Raw genomic sequence first — 20,647 nt, 5'->3', positions numbered from 1 at the left:
ATAAGATCTCTGCAACATTATTCCCTTAATGAGCTCATTAGTTATCACATCTACCTCTTAATGGGGTTGACCACTGACTTCTCACTTAACTGCCCACCCTGCACCTGTCACTTGAGGTGACCATACTTTTTTCCAGATTTTCTGCACTAAGTGCATCTTCATGCTTGCTGTTCCTGTTTAGCTATTTACACCTCCCTTTTCACTCCACAAGGCACTGTTTAGGAAATGGGATGTGGGGACCATAATAACACTTCCCTTTATTACATTCTACTCTGCCACGGGGATTCATGTATGTTGATGTTCACATGCATGATTGCCTAGACGACATGGCCTATGTCTTTCTGATCTTGGCATCTGAGAGCACAGTGACCAAAATGAATACAAGATGTGCCTTATACCCACCAACAGACTCCAAGTATGAATGAATGAAAAACTGAATACATTATGAGAGTAGTGAAAAGTTCAAATAAATTATACATTTTAAGAATGCTCACAGATATCTATGCATTTAAAAGAAACCTAACTTTGTAAGAAGACGAGTCCGGCAGCAGAAATAAAAAGTACATCTTCTGGGGCTGGGATTGTGGCTCAGAGGTAGAGCGCTCACCTAGCATGTGCAAGGTGCTGGGTTCAATCCTCAGCTCCACATAAGATAAATAAATAAAGATATCCTGTCCAACTACAACTAAAAAAAAATATTTTTAAAAGTTATTAAAAAAAGTACATCTACTAAGGTGAGGATTAAGATTTTTAAAATTTAATCTTTGAGTTTTGTTTTTTTTCTGTTGTCTTCTTGAGGCCCATTCTGTTTTTCACCTGCCGTTATGCATAGGAATGTCAGAAAATTTGTGAGAACGACTATTCTTAGAAGTGGTTACAGTTGACTTGGAAACTTATATCCTGTTTATAGTTCATCTGAGGTTATCACAGTTTCTGACAAGACCTGGAAAAATCACAGAATTGGTAGGGGAATGTGTGCAAATTTGAGCTGACTGTTGTGGTTTGTGGATCGCTAGCCAAAGCCCTTGAGCCTTGGGTGGAAGCCTATGGTCTGAATAATAATCATTTTTTCTTATATAATGTATCATGAGAAAAGCTTCAAAATGTAATTGTATTGAAAATCCTGTTTACTGGGAACAACCAAACAGTCCGAGTGGGACTAATTGTCTCAGAGAGAATCGATAGTTTCTCCTGTCAACTTGGAGCTTGGGTTTCCAGCAGATGAGAAAACAGACTCCTTCTCTCAGGTCCACACAGGAGTCTTCTCAGCTCACTGGGGGATTTGAGCTTGGAATATTTTCTTCAGTACAGACTTTTTTTTTTTTTTTTTTTTTTTTAGCTAGTTTGATGACAAGCTACCAACATCCATCAAATATGCCAGAATTTGCCTCCAGAACTCTGTCTTTCCCAGAAAACAAGCCGTGACAGCTGGGTCAGCAATTATAGGCCCAGTGGGAAATCTGGCCAGCGCTGACATTTCTCTATTCTGCTGGGAGGGTGGCAAGAGTATGCTGGATTTATCTTGACCTAAATGGAGCGGCCATTGAGATGCAGGAACTGCGCTTATCCTGGGGACTGCTGGACCCACAATTGACCTATTCTTCATATTCTAGAGAAATCTGCCAATGCATCATCAACTTAATAAACCACCAATTGAATAGAATTGAGTTCACAATGATGAGATCTTAAAAATCAATTTTCAGAAAGAGGGAGAGACTGTCTACTCCAGGAAAAAAATATCAAACAGCTGTGCTCTGGGTCACTGGCACTGTAGATGAAATAAAGAATTCTGAAGAATAGTCATCATGTATTAATGGTAGGAAAAAAAAAAAAAAAAAAAACTTCCATAAGGCCCAAATTAGGATTTCATTACCTTGACTACAAACAACAGAGCTAGATAATTCCACAGAGAAAGGGCAGGATAAAAAGCCCGGATCAGAACCGTGGCTAACTGTGCAAGTAATTAGATGAGTTTACCAAGAAACAACTCTTTACAAAAATTAAAACTGACCATGCAGTGTCCCTACTTTAAATGCTTCAAGAACATTTTATTAACTTCAATGTTACATTAAAACCCATATGATTTTATTTTGTTACAGCAGATTGAACCCAGAGCCTCATGCATGCTAGACAAGGGCTGTACCACGGAGCTACACTACCAGTCCTGATTTTACTTTTAATAGCATTCCTGACTTTGTGGGTTCCTCGCAGCCTCTGACATTCTTAGGCTTCAGTGTAGAAGTTCTCAGACCTTCATGAGTATCAGAATCACCATTGGCCTGTTATGAGTTCCCATATCCTATACTTAATTTTTTATTCTATTGTGTTTTTAATACATTATAATTATAAGTAATAGTGGGGTTTACTGTGACATATTTGTACATTAACATAACATAATTTTCTCCATTTCATTCTCCACCACCTCCCCTTTTTCTCCTTTCCTCCCTCTCCCTGGGCTACTTCCTCTTTTCTATTGTTCTCCCTAGTATTTATTATTTTTTTATTTGATGCATTATAATTACACATAAAAGAGCAATTCATTGTGATATATTCATATAATACCTCACAACACTTGGTTGATTTCATTACCTGGTTCCTCCATGTTTTCTTTCTCCTGTCTTCCCCTTGATCCCTTAACCTCTATTCTATTGATCACCCTTCTATTTTTGTGAGTCCCTTTTTATTTCATTTTTCACTCTGTATCTTCTGCATATGAGGGGAAAAATTAGCCCTTGACTTTCTGAATCTGGTTTATTAAACTTAGGATGATGTTCTCTAGTTCCATCCATTTACCAGCAAATGATATAAATTTATTCTTTGTGATTAAAAACTCCATTGTGTCTATACACCACATTTGCTGGCTGTATTCATTCTTCTGTTGATGTGCACATGGGCTGGTTCCAAAACTTGACAATTATGATGTTTGTTGGTATAACAGATCCTGTACTTCTATCAAGCTCTTAGGACATACTAATACTGCTTGTTCAAAGAGCATACCTCTAGGTCACGGCTCCAGCAAGACTGATGCCTCCCAAATTCAACATGAAGTTCCATTCTTTTTTCTCCTTGCTTTGAACACATGGCACCATCTTTCTGTTGGTAGCATCCTTTCCTGTGACCTTATTTGCAAGATTTCCACTTATCCTTCAGAACTCTGTAGAAGCACTGCCTTCACCTGGATGATGTGGTGACCTGCTGCCCCACCTGTCTATCTTGGCAGCCCTCCTCTGGACAGCCTCAGTATACAGTGCTCCTTTGCTGCCTACCAATATGGAATTGTGGGTTTGCAGTTCCAGCTTAGTGCTTAAATTCAGGACCTCTATGGAAGGTGTCACTACACCCTGTGTTGCACTCCCAGTTCTGGCCCTGTTGAGGGCAATAATGTATGAATGAAACAAGACTGTAAAAGTCAACTAGGATAGAGGCTTTGAGCTCAGTGGATACAGTGGGGCTGAGAGGTCCAACTTTAAATAAGCCACCATGTAATGTCATTTCCAGGTTCTCTCAGGAAAGGCCACTTGCTCCATTGAACTTTTCCTATCATGAAGGAGCATACAGATGAGCAGGTTCCCATGGAAATGCATAATAACTGTAAAGGAAGAGAAATCTCCTCTTTCGACTTTCAACTTACCTTTTATTTAGACATCTTGTTTCACACACACACACACACACACACACACACACACACACTATTCTCCATTGCATGTTCTGTGCGTAATGCGCCAAGTCCTTTACCTCTCATGTAATCCTAGACAGCCCCTCCCCATCCATTCTTTAATGAGAAAAAAATATATGGTTTCAGTGTCAAACAGCTCATTACCTTGTGTATCCCTTTGGGCAAGGTGCATAATCTTTCTGAGCTTCAGGTTCCACATTTTTTAAAGGATGAAAAATCAGTACCTTGCAGCGTTGTTAAGAACACTAAATGAAGTGATATGTACTAATTAGTCTTTTTATACCCTGAGGTAAGGATTACTTAATCTAGAGAAAGAAATCCCCATGTGTGTCTTACAAGAAGTTGTGACAGAGAAAACAGAAGCTATATTTGGTTTTGTTAGTTATTTTGTGAGTTCCCTTATCCCTGCCTTCCAAGATGGTACCATGTTCTCCATCTGCCAGTAAGAGCCATTCTTTAACCTTTATGTACTTTCCAACACACTTTCCTTTCCCTTTTTCTTTTTGCATTTTTAAAAGGTAATAATCTACCAAGATACTTAAGTATCTTAAACACTTTAAGTATCTTAAACACTCCAAATAGTTTGATGTCCAAAACCAGATCCCATCTGCAAATCACATTCCAAATGAGATAATCAGGACAAATGATCATAATAACTCAGCATTCAATGTTTTTTTTTTTAATTTTTGGTCAACAGCAACCAAAAAGAAAATGGGTCTTCATTATCACCATTTTGAATTTGCTTTATCCAGTGAATTTGGGGATGATGAGTATTTCCCTTGTGTCTGGGAGAGGTATTAAGTATTCAACTTGGGAAATATTTAATCCTTCTTCAAAACCTTTCTTCAGCTTGTACTTCTCAATCTGTGAGATGGCTGATGCATTTCATGTGTGATTTAATTAATATTGCAAATTTCCAGGGTGGTTGGCCATGTTCTGGATATGTAAAGTGTTCTTTTTAGCTGTTTCCATTGTTCCAATGGGGAGGTCTGTGCTCAATAAAGATATGTCTCTTCACTACACTAAGGAGTTTGTCTGAGGGCTATAGGGATCACAGCTCAGGTGGTTGAGCATGCTCCTGCAAAGGAAATTATACCTCTTAGTGTGAAGAGGCAGCCAGTGCTAAAGGATGGAGAAGATGATGTAGTAGGAAGTCAGAGGATGCTCAGGTAGCATTGTCTGGTATACAGGTACAACAATCTGTCACTATCTTATTTCTTTAGTGTTTTGGGCCAATATAACTTTCTGGACCAAGTGCTAGACTTAGAAATAATGCAGTGAATAATACATATCTGGCACATGTCCAAATGGATGCACTGGCATTTGGGGTAGCTGGACTCTAAACAAATAAGGAAACAAGTAACTAATGCCAATGTGAGTGTAATTATGAATGAGATAGCAGCGTGATTTGAGGGAAGCTGTTACTAATGTGGGTTGGGGAACTTCTTAGGGAAAAGGATGGAATCTGATTGAGCCATGTTAACCAGGTTTCCATAGCTGTGACAAAATACCTGAGAAAATCAACTTAAATGAGAACAGGTTCATATTGACTCATTATTTCATAACTTTCAGTCCCATGGTTGTTTGGGGCCTGTAGTAAAGCTGCACATTCTGGCTGTAGCATATGATAGAACAAAGCTGCTTACCTCATGGTGGCTGAGGAACAAAGAGAGAGATAGGAAGGGCCCAAATACTAAATATCCCACTTAAGGGCACACCTCCACCAACCTAACGTCCTTCCATGAGGTCCCATCTCTTAAAGTTTGCCCCACTCCTGAAAACATCACAGACCAGAAACTGAACCTTTAGGGAAGACATTCCAGATCCAAACTATAAGTGAAGTGGAGCACGGGAGCTTAATAGGCAGAGGGGCAGCACTCACAAAAGAGCTCAGCACACTCAGGACACTAATCTGATTAACACGGGGTCGGGGTGATTTCTGCCTCTATCACTCACTTGCTCACTGCATAATTTTTCATCTCTGTGCCAAGATTTCCTCATTTGAAAAATGAGAATTATTACCATGATGTGACTTCTCTGGAACCCCAATCCTGGACAGAATGTCTTCATACCATGATTGAAACCCTAATTCTTTTGCACTACTAATAGAATTTTCACTTCCAGATGTGAGCTTTTGCAGTTCTTACAAAGATTTTGTGAGGTAGCTTTCTGTATGTCCCATTGCACAGAGAGGAGAACTAAAGCTTGGTTGAAATCAAGAAATGCTTCCAGTCTCCCAGCTTCAAGTCTCTACTTAAGTAGCAAACTTGAAATGAAACACTGGTCTCTTTGGTTCCAACAGTGATTTTGTTGTTGTTTCTCAACATGTAGATGTATTGCCTTCACAGTGACCTATGTCATCAAGACATTTCATCACTAGCCCAGCCAGACCTTGGTGATAAGGTATGCAGATCAGATCAATTGTGATGGATGGTGATAAAAATTCAATAGTACAGTTACTGGAGAAAGGAAGTTTCTGAAACCCACAACTTGACTGAAAAATTCATGGTTTCATGAAGGATTTTGTGGACAATACCACCATACTGTGAGGTCATAAAATGGAGCAGGATGGGGAAAATATCAACAAAATAATAAATATTGTGTGTGTGCACGCGCACACGTGCGCACACATCCTTTTTGACAGAAGCTTTCTTATTACATCATTGTTGTACTGCAATCTGTTGTAAGTTTAAATAAATATACTGTTATGCACCATTTCACAAAGAATGAAAGTGAGGCCGATATTTTTGATGCAGAGTTGCCTCATCCAGGCCCCAGGTCAGCAGAGGGGCTTCTCTACAAAGCATTCTTCTTGCCTTTGTTCAGTGCTGTTTCCAGGGAATAACAGGCAAGTGTGGTCCATGCTCTTTCACCATAAAATCCATCAGGAACTGCCTGTCCTGTCCCAGACTCTGCTAAGTACTCAGCGCTGGTGGTTCTCAGGAGGTTCCTAAGAAGGTGGAGGTATCAGTGAGTGAGAGTAAAACACACAATTTATTGAGGGGTACTCTAACACAAAACAGTGATCCAAATTGTGGGGGCCTTCCTTGTGCTATGAGAATGCAAAATTGAGAGACTGTATCTGCCTGTGACAGATGCAGTAAGATAAATGATTCCATGAATAAAGGTGGAATTTGAGTTAATGTTTAAATGGCACTCAATGTGTTGTGTCCCTAAGCCTACAGGAAACAAACACACTGGGAAACTGAGATATTTGTGCCCCTTCCCTTATGACCACCTTCACCTCCTATAGTCCTGTGATGTACCTCATGTCCTCATCCTATCATTTTCTTCCCAGAGACACTGGGTCCATCTTTTCCCACATGTAACATTCAAGACCAGTATATTTCTTGCTTCCTCTAAGAAAAATTCTCTGAACCTTCTCTGCTTTGAACTGGGTTAGTCTCCTCTGAGTGTGCATGACTCTGCACATTCACCTTTACAAGCTCTGATGGGCGCTGTGCGGTTGTTCTTCTCTCTGATGGGCAGTAAAGCTCCTACGAACTCAATTGCTACCAGAGTCTTGGGCAGTGGCAGACTAGAAGCAGAAGAGAGCAGGAGTATACAATACACACATGTGCAGCATTACAACTAGCATGAGAAGCTGAAATGTGGTAGAATAAGAAACTTGAGGCCAGACTTGCGTCCCCTGGGCAGTAAGTCATTGAATCGAAAATAAAAGTAGCATTTGGGGTGAAAAGGTGGAGTTGTCAGCTGCTGGAATTGAGTACTTAGGAACTCAGGCCCTCTGTTTAACCCATTATGACCCATACTCCTAGGACCTATTAATGGATTTAAAACATATATTGTATCTGGCCCAATGTCCTTGCTTTCTATGGGTTGTCACTTTATATGTATCAGACAATTAATTATTGAAGCATCCTTTTCTAATGGATATAAGTATCCCCACTTTATAGGTAAGAAAGAAATCAATCTTAAAGAGGTAAAGTTATCCAAGTGAACAAGCTAAAATTCTATGGCCATTATAGACCAAAATCTGTGCTCTTACCCATGCCAGGGTACTCATTATTCTGAGATTGAGGGCAGTTTGCTTCCTGTAGACCTCATTTCACTTGGGTAAAACTCCAGTTTAGAAGACAGACACAGATGCACAGATGGGGTGGGGTGAGAAGGTTTTCATAGGGGTAGGTGTTTGTAAAAATCTCTCTGCATTTGGGCAGTTCCTTTTTACAATCTGGAGCCATCAATGACCTTTTGGTTATACTCACTTAATTTCATAGAAATAAATTGTGAAGTTGTGTTTTAAAATTAATCATAGGCAAGTCTGACTTCATTTTTCTCTTCATTTCAGAATTTTTAAATTTACAAGGATATTTCTTGATCTTAGTCAAAAAGTGCTTAATTTATCCTTATGTATGCTCAAGCTGAGGATTTTAATTACTTAGCAAATAGTGAGAAGTTGAGTTTTCCTGGGTAGTAGATTTGAAATATAGGCAATCCCATCCAGTTCAAGCCACTATTTGCCTTTACTTCACTCATGTAAGATAGTACATCATGAATCTCTTTTAAGTTATGATGAAATAGTCTTACTTTTGTTCTATTTTTTTTTTTTTGCTTAGCATTATTTTGAGAAATTTATTATGTTTTCATCTTTTTTTTTTTTAAAGAGAGAGTGAGAGAGAAAGGGAGGGAGAGAGAGAGAGAGAGAGAATTTCCAATATTTATTTTTTAGTTTTCGGCAGACACAACATCTTTGTTTGTATGTGGTGTTGAGGATCGAACCCGGGCCGCACGCATGCCAGGCGAGCGCGCTACCGCTTGAGCCACATCCCCAGCCCATGTTTTCATCTTAAGGTTAATTCTTTTCATTGTTACATATTATTCTAATATATGATTTTTAAAATTGATTTAGAAAAATAAATGACAGCGGAATGCATTGCAATTCTTATTACACGTATACAGCACAATTTTCATATCTCTGCTTGTATATAAAGTATGTTGACACCAATTCATGTCTTCATACGTGTACTTTGGATAATGATGTCTATCACATTCCACCATCCTTGCTAATCTCCTGTCCCCTTCCTTTCTCTCTCACCCCTCTTCCCTATCTAGAATTCATCTATTCCTCTCACACTCTCCCTCCCTACCCCACTATGAGTCAGCGTCCTTATATCAGAGAAAACATTCGGCATTTGGTTTCTGGAGATTGGGTAACTTCACTTGGCATTATCTTCTCCAGTGCCATCCATTTACCTGCAAATGCCATGATTTTATCCTCTTTTATTGCTGAGTAAAATTCCATTGTGTGTGTGTCTGTATGTGTATATATATATATATATATATATATATATATATATATATATATATATAAATAAAACAGCATACTATAGGGACACAGCCACATCAATGTTTACAGCAGCACAAGTCACAATACCTTCGTTCTATTACAAAATTTATAAAAGCTTACCATAAAAGTTTTTATGATGAAAATAGGAAAAATGAAAATTAAAGTCTCTATTAGCTTTTTTTGGCATATATTTGTCAGATGTGTGTATAGCACATAAGTTGGTCTAAAAGATCTTATCTTTTGTCTTTAATAATACCCAAACTGGAGGACACTATGTTAAATGAAATAAGCCAGGCACCGAATGACAAGTATGGACAAGATGTGATGCCTATGTGGAACCCATAAAGTTGACTTCATAGAAGTTGAGAGTAAAGTAGTGTTTAATGGAGGCTGGGGAGGGGAGAGATGGGAAGAGGTACTAGGCTATATTCAGACAGGAGAAATAAGTTCTGGTGTCCTATTGCACTATATGGTGATTATAGATAATACCAATTTACTATTTATTTTAGGAAATCTGGAAGAAAAGATTTTGAGTGTTTTTACCTCAATGAAATTATAAATGATTGAAGAAATAGATATGCTTACTCTAATTCAAACATTACACAAGGTTCACATGTCAAAATATCACATAGTACCCCATCTGTAGTTATTATTTTATGTGAAAGAAAAATACCCCATAATTACAAGGTAAAAACTAATAATTAATAATTTTTTTGTAAGCACTATATTGTATAGCCAGCAAAGGACAAGCCGGGAATGGCAAGGATACAATGTATTTACCTTTCTGTTCAAACATCAAGTCTTTCTTTGCTGACTGTTCTTTTCTGCTGACCTCAGAAGAATCCTCAGAATCCTTCTGAACACAGGTTTTTGGGAAGACAGAATGACCCAAGCAGAATTGGCATAATAAATTATATCTTTTTGATCTCCAGCATCAAGACTAAGATGTGGAGATCAAATGATTCCAACTGTCAGAAGCAAATTAATAAGGAAGATAAATCATGAGAGGTTGTTACAAACCAGGCATCTGACAGTAAAGCCTGACATAGGTACTTGTCCCCTCAAGCAAAGGCTGACATATCACTAATGAGAGTTTTTTATTTCCAGTCTGATGATCAGTTCACTTTGACTCAGTGTGTGGTGGTTGCTTGTAAATGAATAATTCCTCTGAGTCTAATTAGATTGGGTCTAGTCTATATGCTTCCTGTTGAGGTGGGTCCTTCCAGAACTCAAGAACATTGCTGTGAATTGCTTAATGCTTAAGATCGAAAAACAGGAACAGGAATCCCAAGGATAAATGCTGATTTTTCTTTTCCTCCTCTCTTTTTTGTGCCCAGAATCGGATGTTGCTGACTTTGATGGCAGAAGCTCACTTCTCTACAGGTTCAATCAGAAACTGATGAGCACACTCAAAGATGTGATCTCCCTCAAGTTCAAGAGCATGCAAGGAGATGGGGTCCTGTTCCATGGAGAAGGTCAACGTGGAGACCACATCACCCTGGAACTCCAGAAGGGGAGGCTTGCCTTGTACCTCAACCTGGGTAGGATCAAGCTCTGTCCACTCCCTTCCTATGCCTGTCAAAAAAACTATTCTTCATAACAAGTCACAGTAGCACATAAACACTAGTGCTTTCAGTACATCACAGGGAAATCCCTGGAGTTACAAGTGCCCTATCACCTTTACCTTCCTGGGGGTAGAAAAGTACCATATTTTGAAATACTTAAATAGTAGATGGCTTTATTTGACAAATGGTGGTATTGCTATGTAGAGGGAACTACCAATTAACTATTATTTGTTATGTATCTCTTTGTCTATATATCTCTTTTCTAGTTATTTCTTTTAGTAACTCAAATTTTAGCAAGTTTAAGCACATGTGTATTATAATGAGCATGCCCCCATCTCTTTTACGAAATAATGATCATTTTTGACAGTTAGATTTTAGGGGAAAGTGGAGGAGAAATATTTAAGTTGTTTTTGTTTATTTCTTCAGGGGTCGGGAAGGGAGGGATGTGATATATGTAAGGCGGGGGGATGTTAAGTCTGCACATTCCCTTGTCTTAAAGGAAACCTTGTTATTTTTTTAATGTGACTTGGTTGTGCCAGAGTGAATCAGAGTTGTCCAATGCCAGCTCGTTTAGTGAAAAATGCCCTCCTTCCTCCCAAGGGGTTAGGACCTGAACCTCCTGGGACCTGAGTTAGCTTTTGCATGACTTCCCACCTCACTGCACGCAGGTCTGTATTTCATTGTAGTGGGCTCCCCTAACACAGGGAAGAAAAGAGCAGGGCTCAGACTGCTTCAAGTGATCAAGTGAAGAAGGGTAAGCAAAGTGCAGAAGGCAGGGGACCAGAGCTCCTCAAGATGACAAGGCAAACCAAAAAGGATCATCTGTAGGTAAAAACAAAACCAAAAATAAAACAACAAGACCACAAAATAAAGACAAGGTAAAGAGAGAGCAAGTGGCCATTTAATATAAGAGTGCCACCACTTTGGCTCCAATATGATATTTATTAACATTAAAGGGAGGGGAAGAGCATTGTCTTTTAGTATTTACTCTCAGATAGAAGCAACAAAGGAAAGACATAACCGATTGCAGTTTGTAAACTCAAGTTGCTTGGGAGACTAGAAATATCAAAACAGCAAAATATGTTCCAGCAATTAGCAGGACAGTCATAAGGAGGAAGAGTGGTGTTCTCATCCATCACCCCCAAATCCAAACACATTGGGTCTTTATTTTGAGGCATCTCTGGGGGCCTTCTTGAGCTCTGTGATGAGCACAGTGACAGGAAGAACCTACAGAATCCCTAGTTCAACTCAAAATTGGCATCTTTAGTCAGGTGCTTAGAGACACGCAAAGTGTGGTGTTCTTTTCAAGAGATACTCTTTGATGACTTGTATTTCCATTATCTAAGTATCAGTACATTGTCTGACTTCAACAGAATAAGTTCTGCAGTGCAATTTACTAGGTAGTTCTCTTTGGCCTAATCTCTTAAGGTAGAATATTGAATTTTCCAGACTACTAAATGGGAAAGACATTTCTTCTTTCAATCCCTAAGGGGATTAGAGAGACTCCCCTTCCTAGTTTCTGCACATCTCATTCAGATCTCCCATGGCAATCTTCCCTCTACAGAATGACAACAACCAGAACCCACATAGGCAGGTGGAGAATCAAAGAGCACAAGAATGACGTGACTCGGAAACTGTTGTAAGAACTAAACAAGACGTCAATAGTGCACTCAGGTCACTCATCCTTACAAGAATTCATTGCCTTTGAACTGAGGCAGAATGTTTGGGCGATCTCTAATACGAACAGCTGGAATAGAATAAACGTGTGCAGAGCTGATGTCCTTTGGGGCCAAGTGCAACAGTTGAAGACCAAAGCCCTCAACTGCATGGTCAGATCATTGAGATCTCAGTGAAAGCTTTTCATAGCCTCCCAAGGGTCAAATGAACATTTACTCGGTTCTTTTGAAATTCAGTCATTTTAATGAGTCAATTCACACATATTTAAGGAAGATAATTTTTTTTTCAGATTGCCACTTTTAAGAGCCCGGAATCTTGCACTGTACTGAACATTTTGTATGTCTATATATACATACGTACACACACACACCTATATATACACATTAACATTATATATGATATTATATATGAATATGTGTACACACATATATATTTCATTTAAGTTACAAAGCAGTCCTATACTTTATATCTAAACTCAGTAAGTGACCTCAGTCAGTTACTTAAGATCACACTGCTGCATAGCTATCGACCTGGGATTAGCACTCTCTCCAAATCTGTAAACCTTCATAAAAAAGTATATATTAAATATCAGGCAGACTACATTTACAAGTCAGATTGTGAGAAGAGAGATCAGGATGGGACATGTGCATCTAGGATTAACCTTGCATTATCCGAAGATTCAATTATGAAGAGGGGAAGGAGATTGGCATTGCAGACAAAGTGTCAGTGGGATGAGGTGTTCCACATTTCTGTCATTTATGTAATAAGAAGAGGTTAAACAAGTACATTAAGTCAGGGCCTGAGCTCAGTGAAAAGTTGGATTTGCCAGTTGCAGCCTAGTAAAATAACTTTTTCTACTTATGTTCTAACTTTGTAGTATTTATAAGATCTGTAGTAGCTATGAATCATCAAAACCATATAACATAAACAGGTTAAGATAACACTTTCCTAAAGTAACAAAGTCACAGAGAATGAATATAAATTAGGATCCAGAGCTGAACAACTCCTACATCTGGAAAGTATTTTTATTCCTTGAAAAGACATGGATTTCATTGTTTTATTGGTACATAGAGATTTGCCTGACTTAAAAGGTCAGGTTCACTGCAGTGGCTTATTTCCTCTTAGTTTCTTATTTTCTTCAGAGGTCTGACTTGGGTGCTTAAAAGACTGTTCATAAATCTTGCATACCATCAAGCAAGGTTATAGGGCTAGCTTTCTGGAACTGTGTAGCCTACAGAGATAAAATTTGCCTTTTTCTCTCTATTTCATATCCCTCCCCTTCGGTATGGCCCCCTTTTCATCTGCCATAACTATCTGCTTTACAGTTCATCCAAATATTTTCTGAGACCCTGCATTTCTACTAAGCAGCATAGATTACAATGTTCCTACAGTGGGGAGCAGATAGTAAGAATTCAGGAAATAAGGGAGAAATACGAGCATTTTTTTTCAGTAAGAGGAGTGGTGAGAATATTAGCTTTGAAATCAGATGAAGTGGGTTGAAACCCTAATCTTTGTGTCCTTGGGTAAGTCATGTGACTTTTTGGAGACGGGGCTTTTGACAGAGTTGTGATCAGAAATAATTGAAACAATGTATGTGAAGTTTACCTTCTGGGAGATGCTTAATAAGTCCAAGTGATTATTAGTATTGATAATGTGACAAGTTCAAGGTTGGGAGGTGGATTCTGAAAGTCTGGTGGAGCCAGGCATAGGGAGGTTCACATGAATGGCCACCTGTTTTATCAAAGCAAATTATTAATCTCCTTCTAAGAATAACTTTGGCCAAAATATCATCTAAATAATAGTTCTCACCACCCTTTTCTCAGGCTTTCTGAAATTCACAAAGAAAGTTAATGTGGCATTCATATTTGAACAGTTAAGATAAGTCTAGAAAAGATTTAATAAAACAATGAGTTTAGGTGAAAACAGTTCTATATGTTGACCTTAATTAAAAAAAATAAAAATAAAAAAAATGAGTCCTAAAGGAAATGAGGGGACTGACATGTCTATCCACAGCGCTTTGGGGTAAGGGACTGAATAAAAAGATGAACTTAAAATTGCAAGCATTTCAAGTTTCATGTATAAATTTTGCTGCTTAGGGTCTTAGATGTTACATATATCAATTCATTTTAACTCTATCTCAGACCAAGTTTTTATTTAATTGGAATAATTTTTCCTGTGCTTCCAACCCACAAGTTAACTTCTTCATAATCTTCTCTCTTTTATCCTTCACAATTGCCCATGAGAATTTTAAATATTGCTCTAATAAATTGGAAACTAGCTAAAACTAAGTAACAGAACTTCAAGTGCCACTGAGATAAAACTTGAAATAGATATTCGAAGATAAACAGTGTAATCATTTCCTGAGAATTGAATTTTTGTTGTAATGTCTAATAATGAAGATTTCTAGATGATTCAAACCCTTCTCAATGATTTGCAGAAATTCTCTTTTTCCAATTGTTTAACCAAACCAACATTCACTTAACTTGTTTTAATGCAAAATATCTGAGTGGTAGTGTAAAATAACTAAAGAAGAGGGGGAGTTAAATTCATTCCTGAGTTATCTTTTTTGGTTAATTTAAAAGCACATGTGATCTACTGGTGCAGTTCAGTGGTAGAACAACTACCTAGCATGCTTAAGGCCCTAGGTTTAATCCCCAGCAATAAGAAAAAAAAAAGTAACTTACAATTCAGAGATATTCAATAATTTATACATCACTGATGTATTATTTTTAATGAAGCAGCTATACAGGATGAGGATTGTGTGTTTAATGAGATTCATTTTTTCCATTATCAAAACTAGTTATGCTCCCTCTAAAATATAGAATAAAAGGGGAGGGAAAGAATGTGTTGTGGTAAATGTGTTCTTGAATTATGTCTGCTCATAATACTTTTCTGTGCCTTTTCCATAGCTGTGTTTAGATTATATTTATCATGTTCTGTTCTGCTTTTATATATTTTAAATCAGCAACATATAAATTTTTAAGTATTTTATTTATTAAATGTTACTGTTTATTTTATTAAAAAGGTTATTCAGTACTAAGTATATTTTAACATGATATAAATACTTTATAAATATCATTTGATGGCTCTATAATAGTCTATTTGGTAATTCTAACTTATACATAAGATATTTTTCCTCTTTCCAAATTATTGGATATTATCTCTAGTTTTTAAATCAGGAGCCATTTAAAATTTTCTTTACCACACTTTAATTGGTTTTCTTCAAATAAATTTCCAGAAAGTAGATGACTACATAAAATGTCATAAATATATTTTTAATGTTCATCAATACCTATTAACTTTTTTTTTTCAAAATATTGATGGAATTCAATTTTGCATTATCTTTAGGCAATAAAATATTGACTAAGTAAATTAACAAGATAAACAAGGAACAATCTTAACCTGTTTCCTTAGAAGTAAGGAAAGACCAACAAATTGCTTTATGTGTTTGTAAAAGTCTCAGGAACTATGTTGTATGAAATGATGTTTGTTAATTAATGTTTAGAGGTTCATTAAATGCAGTAAGGAATAGTCACCGTTTATTTAAAATGTGTACTTTTATTGCCCTAAAATGTTAAAAAAATATATAAGGAGAAGAATTGTTAGGTGGAATGACAGTAATGCCACTTTCCTAGTCTGGGTTAGGGCATGGGAGAGGAAGGGATAACCTTAGACCTTGAGAAGAATGAGGGTGGGGCTATGGATGCTTGCTCCCTTTCCCAGATTCACAGGGTGTTGATGTGATAATGGAAGCAAGGAGTCTACAGTGGGTAACAACCAATTCAAAACTTACTACTTGAAGTTTCAGGACTTAAAGATCTCATCAACCTACCAAGCTACTCATCTGACTTAGTAGCTTTCTCCTTACGTTTTGCACATTATGTTCATTTCCATAAATAATCACCTAGGAATTTTAAAGTAATAGATTTAAAACAATTAGGTAATCATCTAAGAGCATAAAATAAAGATAGAACTGTGCCTTATGCCATATACCAGAATAAATTCCAAATTAAATGAACTAGAAGAAAATTTGGGAGAATTCTACAGTGATCTTGGAATAGGGAAAATCTTTTAAACTATAATATGATTTCAGAAGCCATAAAAAATGAGATGATAGAATTTTTAAAACAAAAAATATATTGGTGGTGAATAAAATGAACAACCAACCAAAAACAGAAGCAACATCAAGAATAGAATAAAGAGACACAACAAAAATGGTGCTGCCCAAATTGTTAGTACAGACAGTGGGCTAAATACAAACTGATAGAGAAATAAATAGACATGAGATGGGAGGAAACAGTTCACAGAAGAGAAAACACAAAAATGAGGAGATTTTCAATTTCATCCATATTAGGAGAAATGCATATTAAAATTACTCAGAAATGCTTTTTATTTTTTAATTTTTTTTTAATCTATCAGGCAAATTATTTATTTATTTATTTATTTAATTATTTTTTTTTTTTTAGCTAGAGCCTAATTTGTTGGGAAGCCTGTGGTGAAGGATTCTCATCCTTATCGTCAGGAGTTTAAATAGGTACAGCATTAACAGAGGACAACTTGACATCAAAAATCAAATTCTCAAACAGCTGCCAAAATAACCTTTCCTCAGTATTAAGATGGACTAATAATCTCTGATTTCCTAGTTTGTTCATGTTCCCATTCCTTAGAGATACAATATAAATCATGCAACCTAGTACACAAAGTTCTGGATCATGGGTTCTGGCTCTTGCAACCACGTCCCATGCTTTGCTTCCAAGATTGCTCTGCCATTTTCTTGTGCCTCTCTGAGCCTTGGCATTTGTTTCTCCTGGCTGGGTAACAAGGCTCCTTCTTCTGCTCTTAATTCTGCCCATTGCTGCTCTGTAAGTAAGAAGTAAGGAGGCTTCTCCAGCTTTCCAGGCTGCATTTCCACAACTCCCTGCACTGACTATTGTTTGTCTCCAGGACACTTTTAAGATATATTTCATTGGGTCATTTTAATTATACATAAGAGTGAGATTCATCACTCATCGTGATATACCCATGTGGGCACAAAACAAAATTTAGTCAATTTCATTCTCCCCTACTTTCCTTTTCTCCTCACTCCTCCCTCTACCTGGTCTCCTTCTTCTACTCTACTGAAGTCCCTTCTAATATCATGAGATTTCCCTTCTCCATATTTTTGTTCTGTTTTATTCTCTATCTCCCACGTATGAGAAAAAAAAATGACTCTTCACTTTCTGATCTGGTGGATATTGGTTAACATAGTATTCTCTAGTTCTGTCCATTTTTCTGCATATGACAAAAACATCATTCTTTTTTAGAAGCAAGTAAAATTTCATTGTGTATCTCTACCACATTTTTTAATTCATTCATCTGTTGATGGACAACAGAGCTGGTTCTATAACTTGACTATTGTGGAATTGTGCTTCTATAAATATGGGTATGCATGTATCACCATAGTATGCTGATTTCAGGTTATTAGGATAAATATTGAGAAGTGGCATAAGTAGATCATATGATGTCTCATTCCTAATCTTTTGAGGAACTCCCATACTGCTTTTCACAGAGGTTGTAGTACGTATAGTCCCACCAACAGTGTGCAAGTGTTCTTTATTCTCCACATCCTCACAGGTGTTTATTATTATTTGTATTCTTGATGATTACCCAGGACATTTTCCACAGATGTTTTTGTGGAGGGTCTCCACACTAAGACTTCAGAAAGGGCTGTACATCTTTATAATTCTTATCTACTTAACATATCAGCTGTTGCTGTGACCAGCACAGGTAGTTTATGTTGCCTGTGGAAGGGACAGAAAGAGAAAGAAAAAGATAAATATCTATTCATTTATTAGCATAATCTATCAAAGAGTGAAATTTCAAAAGTTGTGGAGCAAATAAGTAATCAATTAGGAGAATTAGGTACTAAGTGGCTGGCTCTTATTTCCCAATTATTATAACTTTGGTGTCCCCATATGCACTCCTATATGAAGCGACACAGTGTTCTTAAGCAGTGACTTTGGGCCATACTGGAGGTGGGAGTAAACAGCCTACAGGGAGATGGCAGCTCCTGCCCCCTTAATGTCACACTGTTGAACAGGCTGCTGCTGCTGTGCTGAGAAAAAAACATGTCACAAGAGAGGACAGACACTTCGTTTTCAGTTTCTCAGAAGACGGAACACATGGAATATTTTCCAAATTGAAAACTTACATATAAGTAAATGTCATTTGTATTTAGTTGTTCATTTTGCTAAGGCTGAGACCAAATCTGCCAAGGGCATGGGGCGAAGGATGCTAGGGAGTTGTGGTCTATTTGGTGGGAAGATATATCCAAGGACTTCCCTAAAACTGGAGGAGGGAGAGGGAAAGGGAAGATAGGTTGACTTGACAGAGAAATTACTCTACATCTGAATTTCCCACATCATCCCACAAGAAGTATTGTGGTCCCATTGTAGGGCTGAATCATCACCGCATGAGACCTGTGCCATGATCACTACCTGTAATCAGAGTGCAATCAGTGTACCTCTGAGGCATGCAGCCTTACCTGGCTGAGCCTCAGATTCCTTATTTGCCAAACTGGGTAATAAGATAGAGGGATTAGCCTCATACTTAAATATTGTACGTACAATTGAGCACTGGAGAGTGTCAGCTAGAATAATTAGCTCCTAACCTTTTCCTCTGCCCACAGACTCATCTAATATGATGTGCCCACTGACCCCACTTCACCTTTTCCAAGTTTTCCCGTCCTCCCAAGCATGGTTCATGATCTGCTTTCTCCACTACAAAGATTCTAAATTTCAAAGAATGGGTATTTTTTCTTAGAGTTAAAACCCTATTTTCAATTTCAATTTTGAGGCCCTTAAGATATAGAGTTCTTTTTACTATTTCATTGTTCTGGTCCTGGAAACATTCATGTCTGAAAGCTGGGAGTGTAGGGTTTGAATTAGAATTCCGTCTCAGAATCTGTGGGCAAAATCTGTTACTCCTTCACAAGTTCTGCACAGTTGTTGGTTTGTCAAAAGACAGTCCCTCTTTACCTCTAGGAGAGAGGGTGGGTCATGTTCACAGAAGGTTTTAGTCCTGGAAGCTGCCCTCGCACACAGATGCCATTTTCCCTTCTTCCTTCCCCACAGATGACAGTAAAGTTCGACTCAGCAGCAGCCCACCCTCCGCCACCCTGGGCAGCCTCCTGGATGATCAGCACTGGCACTGGGTCCTCATCGAACGGGTGGGCAAGCAGGTGAACTTCACTGTGGACAAACACACACAGCACTTCCGGACCAAGGGTGAGGCAGATGCCCTGGACATTGATTATGAGGTGAGTTGACTCTCCCTGCACATCTCTAGGTCATTTTCTCAAGAGGCATAAGAAAACCAGTAAACAGAGCCATTGGGAGACATGGTGCACTGAGGAATCTTGCCCCGGGACTTATCTCCCCTCCATCTATGCCAGACAATCTCCAAGGAAAGGAGTCCAGGAATCTGAGCAGTAAGGTGATAAGAGGGGTTACCAGTGAGGTACCAACTAACTGTGTGTTTCAAACTCTGAAGATTTCCCTATTACTGGGTGTACATGTGCACACACATGTATGTGCTCGCACATGTGTAGCCTTTCTGTGTTTTTGTCAAATCCCTGGATTAAACATAGTCATTCTTCAATTAAACTTCAATTTAGCCGGGTCAATGAAAGACCTAGAAATTATAAATAAAATCTCCAGGAGTCTAGAATCTGGACTAAAATCATTAGCCTTTATGACCATTCCTATGCAGATGTTTGACTAAGGCATGAAAAGCTGTTTCTCCTTGCTCCCTTGTGGAAGAGCCACAGTGAAATATACTGGATGAACACTGCCAAGGAGGTTGCACAGAGTTCTAAAAATTGGCAACCAAGAATTAGCCATTTTACTAGTAATTGAGTTCAAGAAATGTCTATTGTACCTTTCCTGGATTACCAGGCTTCATGGTGGGCTCAGAGATGACTGAGTCTAATTCCTTGCGTTAGAGAAGCTTATAGTCTATTAGTCAACGTAAACCACTATAGAACAAGGAGGTGCTAAAGGGGTAGGAAGCCATGGACACTGAGAGAATACTGGGGTCAGTCTGGGAAATGGCAGAAGGCTCCCAGCAGGACACACTGCTAAGTCCTGGACGAGTTAAGTTATCCTGATAGAAATGGTCAGAGAGGTACACCAGGGCACAGAGCATGATATGCTGCTAGTCTTGTCCAGGATTTGTGTTATTTAAAGCAGTAGGCCAATAGTGGTTTGTTGAGGTCAGTTCAAATTATAAGGGACAGATATTAGATTTTCAGAAATTCTGTGAGTTGGTTGATAAACACAGTCGTTATTAAAAGTTAAGTTGCATAAGCTGACAATTAAGTAAAATATTTTAAAAGGCAACAAATTATTACTTTCTTATTATTTTACCATATAATTATCT

The 20,647-nt window shown here is 38.0% G+C and overlaps 1 protein-coding gene across 3 annotated transcripts in view; it reads left to right on the top strand.

Annotated features, from left to right (window-relative positions):
• Cntnap5 (contactin associated protein family member 5) overlaps nucleotides 1-20,647 on the top strand; it is a 791,405-nt gene that overhangs the window by 356,045 nt on the left and 414,713 nt on the right. For all 3 annotated transcript variants that reach the window (XM_076865870.2, XM_076865869.2, XM_076865868.2), the window contains exons 5-6: nucleotides 10,325-10,528; nucleotides 19,342-19,526. In XM_076865870.2, the coding sequence (XP_076721985.1) occupies nucleotides 10,325-10,528; nucleotides 19,342-19,526 (389 nt within the window). The remainder of the gene's footprint in view (nucleotides 1-10,324; nucleotides 10,529-19,341; nucleotides 19,527-20,647) is intronic.

The sequence above is a fragment of the Callospermophilus lateralis genome, chromosome 9 (assembly GCF_048772815.1).
Source record: "Callospermophilus lateralis isolate mCalLat2 chromosome 9, mCalLat2.hap1, whole genome shotgun sequence".
NCBI classification, from domain to species: domain Eukaryota; kingdom Metazoa; phylum Chordata; class Mammalia; order Rodentia; family Sciuridae; genus Callospermophilus; species Callospermophilus lateralis.
Note: the sequence above shows the minus strand (reverse complement) of the source record. Positions and strands in the feature narration are given on the sequence as shown.